Here is a 3399-nt window from a genome sequence, read left to right on the forward strand (position 1 = left end):
CCCTCAGCCGCTCCTCATCAGACTTGTTCTCCAGACCCCTCACCAGCCTCGTTGCCCTTCTCTGGACACGTTCCAACATCTCAACATCCTTCATTGCTTTCACAGGCAGCACATTTCAAGAAGCACGCGCACCTTCAGACACCAGAACAAGGGCAAAGCTTTCAGCAGAGCTTAGGACTCAGGTGGGCGTTGGATGCTAAGCCATGTGGGAAACTCTGAATGCAGCCATGAGTATGGGTTAGCTGGTAGCCCAGACCCAATTGCCTGGCGTGTCTGTACCAGAGCCGCGTTCCCAGCTAAGTGCTGGAAATGGCTGGTGCTTCTCTTCTGTGCTATGGCCCAAAGAAATGCTGTATTTAGAGTTTCACTTATGAAGGCATGGCTGATTGATTAACTGGGAGAAGATTGACCAACCTTGCACCTGTAGCAAAATTCACAGAAATGCTTTGTGACCTATCACAGGAGCTCGTGGGAGCACTGCGTAGGGTCCCGTGTCCCCTCGGGGAGCGTGGCAGGGCGCAGGGGCTGCCAGCCTGTCCCACTGCACGTGTGAAGCACCCCATGTCTGCTCTCAGGCCTCTTCAGTTGCACTCCTCAAAACTTGCAGTATTCACATCATTCTAAACCTAATGCAGAGGTTAACAAGTACAGACTTGCTAGAGCTGTCCGCACAGGAATTTAAAAGAGAGAAAACCTCCTCCCCTGGCTGCGCTGGCAGATAAGCAAAGCAGACAGACTCAGCATATCACAACATCTGACGTGTGCCAGACGTGGGCAGAGCTCGGTGGGCGACGGTCGGCCTCTTGCCTGAACTGCTTGCTGGTCAGGGATCCGCTGTTTGAGCTGTCGCGGGCAGCCAGCTCCTTTTGTAGGTTGGAAATCAGCTGATTCTGGCCGTGGTACTGTTCTTCACCCACCTGTGAAACAGGGAAGGCTCACAGGTCAGTAACTGCCCCATCTGTTCCTTGGACTACCTTCAAGAGGGAAGCAAAACTGCAAAAGGGCTGTGCTCGCTTCTAAAGCAACTTTTACCTGAGCAGCTTTTAGTGATTTACAAATAATTAAGCAGGCAACACAGTGGCTCGCAGGGTGGCTGCTCACAGTGGCTTCTTGTTGAACAACTTTCTTAAACTGTTAAAGCCTCAGGTGCAGATGCACACCCTGGATCCCCCAGCATGGCGGCAGCCTCCCTGCCCAGATGGTGGCACTTGGTCCCAGCCACTTTTCCATTTCCAAGCAAGACGTAAGTAGGGCAAGTATAAGAGGACCCGGGGGGGGCTACATGTCTTTGCGTTACAGGAGATGGAAAGATGTGGCCGTGTAGCTAGAGCTTTCCAGCTCTGACACGGTGCTGGGGAGCGGGGCGCAAGGCTGCCAGGGCCTGCACGGTGCTGCAGGTCAGAGATTGTGTCCTGATCTTCACAAACGCTTCACAGGGGCAGACCGTGAGCTGTTTCAGGAAAGACCTACTGAGAGAAAGAGGCCTGTATGCAAGCCTTGCAAACAGAAGCCTCTCATCGGAGAGAGCAGATATGATGTGATTAAAGTGTTTGAAAGAAACGGGGTCTTCGAGAAGCTCTGTTGGGAGCAGTAAGAGCCTGCCGTGTCTAGCATGGACAGGATTCCCTTCTCTGGTGTGTGTCAGTGTTTACTTTCATTCTCATGAGAAGGTGCGGCTTCCCGGGAGGAGGAATGGGAGGTGAAGCTGCTTTGCAGAGGAACGCTTCCCTTGCCTGCTGCCTGTCACACCAGGGATGTCTGGGCAGAGGTGCGGCATTGGGCTGCGGGTTGCCTACCTTCCCGGTGAGTATGTCATAGAATGAGCTCAGGACATGGTTCGATCGACAGAGTCGCATGTTCTCGTAGAGGGTGTAAGACCATTCCATGGCAGCGGCGTCTCCGTACTTCTTCTGGAGGTAGCTGAGAAAGAACTCGGGAAGACCGGATCGCTCCCCTGTCTGCGGATAACAAGTGAGTAACTCCCATAAGCAGCAGAACTAAATCAAATCTGCCCGTTGGATTCTAGCTGTTTGCGTACAGATGTCTGTCTTTTGGGGATCTCACACAGTGCTAACACAGTGCTAGTGCGGGCTGGAGTCTTCCCCGTTATTAGATCTTTCAAAATCTTTCTCCCAGGTTTGTTCTCTAAATGTGGGTAAGTTTACAATGAAGCTCTTCTGTTGCTGAGGCCACTGATAAAGTCTCTCTTCTCCTGCCTATTTTTGTGAAATATGTAGGAACTTGCTACCTGTGAGGCGCTACCCCTCTGTCAGATTTAGCTGGGCGTGGCTCATGGGTTGAGAAATGGAAGCAGTTATTGGAGAAAAGTAGAGCCAGTGATTGCGGCAACCCTCCTTCCCCAGGAAACCAAGCTGAAAGTAAAAGACAGCTGCCATAGAAAACATCAAGCCATTTGGGGTCGATCTCGGAGATGTTTCTAGGCTTCGAGCTCAAGAGAAGAAATCTGTAAAGTGGCTCTGCCTCTCTCAAGGTTGCTTTCATATGACTGGGGCACAGTAAGAGGGCTTCTCCAGTATCTGGGGAGATGGTATCGTACTTGTCCCTAACATGGGAAGAATTAAACAGCCTCTTTTATTTTCTTTTGAGTCTTGTATCGCCCCAGACAGGCAACCCATAACGTCTGCCTTGGCAGAGAACACACACCTCACCCCTTTGGCCTCCAGTTGTCACTCCCAACCCACCCTGGACAAAGAAGGGGAAATTCTTGTCCCTTTGTTCTCTTTGTTTTTTGTGTAACAAAACCAAAGCACTTTTATATTAATTCATTTATCAATGTAAGTTATTTTTTGTCCCTGCTGCTCATTTTTCCTGCAGTGCCACCTGTTCCTCTCTCGCATGGGCACAAACACTACGGAGTTTAATAACGGATTGACATGGGTTAAAATCAACCCAGCAAAAAACCCTGGCCTTGCTTTTGGCTGTATGGATGTTGCTGAGGTTTCCACCAGCTAAGAACAGACACTGCATAGTCACGATGGCGTGTCGGTCTACAGAGCACCATCACACCCCCAGAATAGCAGCAGTCAGCCTAGCTAAGGTCTCAGACTCACGAGCGCGGCTGATTTAGCTCAGGGTGATTGCTGCAGTGGTTCCTCCCCTGGGCACCCTGCCTTGTGGAGGAAGCTTCAGGGACAGCTCGGCTGCTCTTGCAACAGCTGCTGGACCACGGCAGTTTACGGCCCTGGACATCAAAGCAACCGGTGCTGACTTTGGTTTCCTGAACGCCTCTGAATTTGCAGTGGTGGCTGGGCATCAGCTGCTTCACGAGGACTCGGCTGTCCCGGGAGCAGGAGCTGCAGAAGAAGCCTCTTAGGCCTGGGATGGAGCTACTCCAGTTATGCATACGACGCTGTCCTAATTCATGAGTCAGATCCCTGG

The 3399-nt window shown here is 51.5% G+C and overlaps 1 protein-coding gene across 1 annotated transcript in view; it reads right to left on the minus strand.

Annotated features, from left to right (window-relative positions):
* Positions 1-3399, minus strand: part of TSNAXIP1 (translin-associated factor X interacting protein 1) — a 25604-nt gene that overhangs the window by 3563 nt on the left and 18642 nt on the right. Inside the window, exons 13-14 of the mRNA XM_009319970.1 lie at positions 1797-1958; positions 808-917 (exon numbers count right to left, since the gene is read on the minus strand). Coding sequence (XP_009318245.1) covers positions 808-917; positions 1797-1958 — 272 coding nt within the window. The remainder of the gene's footprint in view (positions 1-807; positions 918-1796; positions 1959-3399) is intronic.

This window comes from Pygoscelis adeliae, unplaced genomic scaffold (genome assembly GCF_000699105.1).
Source record: "Pygoscelis adeliae isolate BGI_AS28 unplaced genomic scaffold, ASM69910v1 Scaffold390, whole genome shotgun sequence".
Lineage (NCBI taxonomy): Eukaryota > Metazoa > Chordata > Aves > Sphenisciformes > Spheniscidae > Pygoscelis > Pygoscelis adeliae.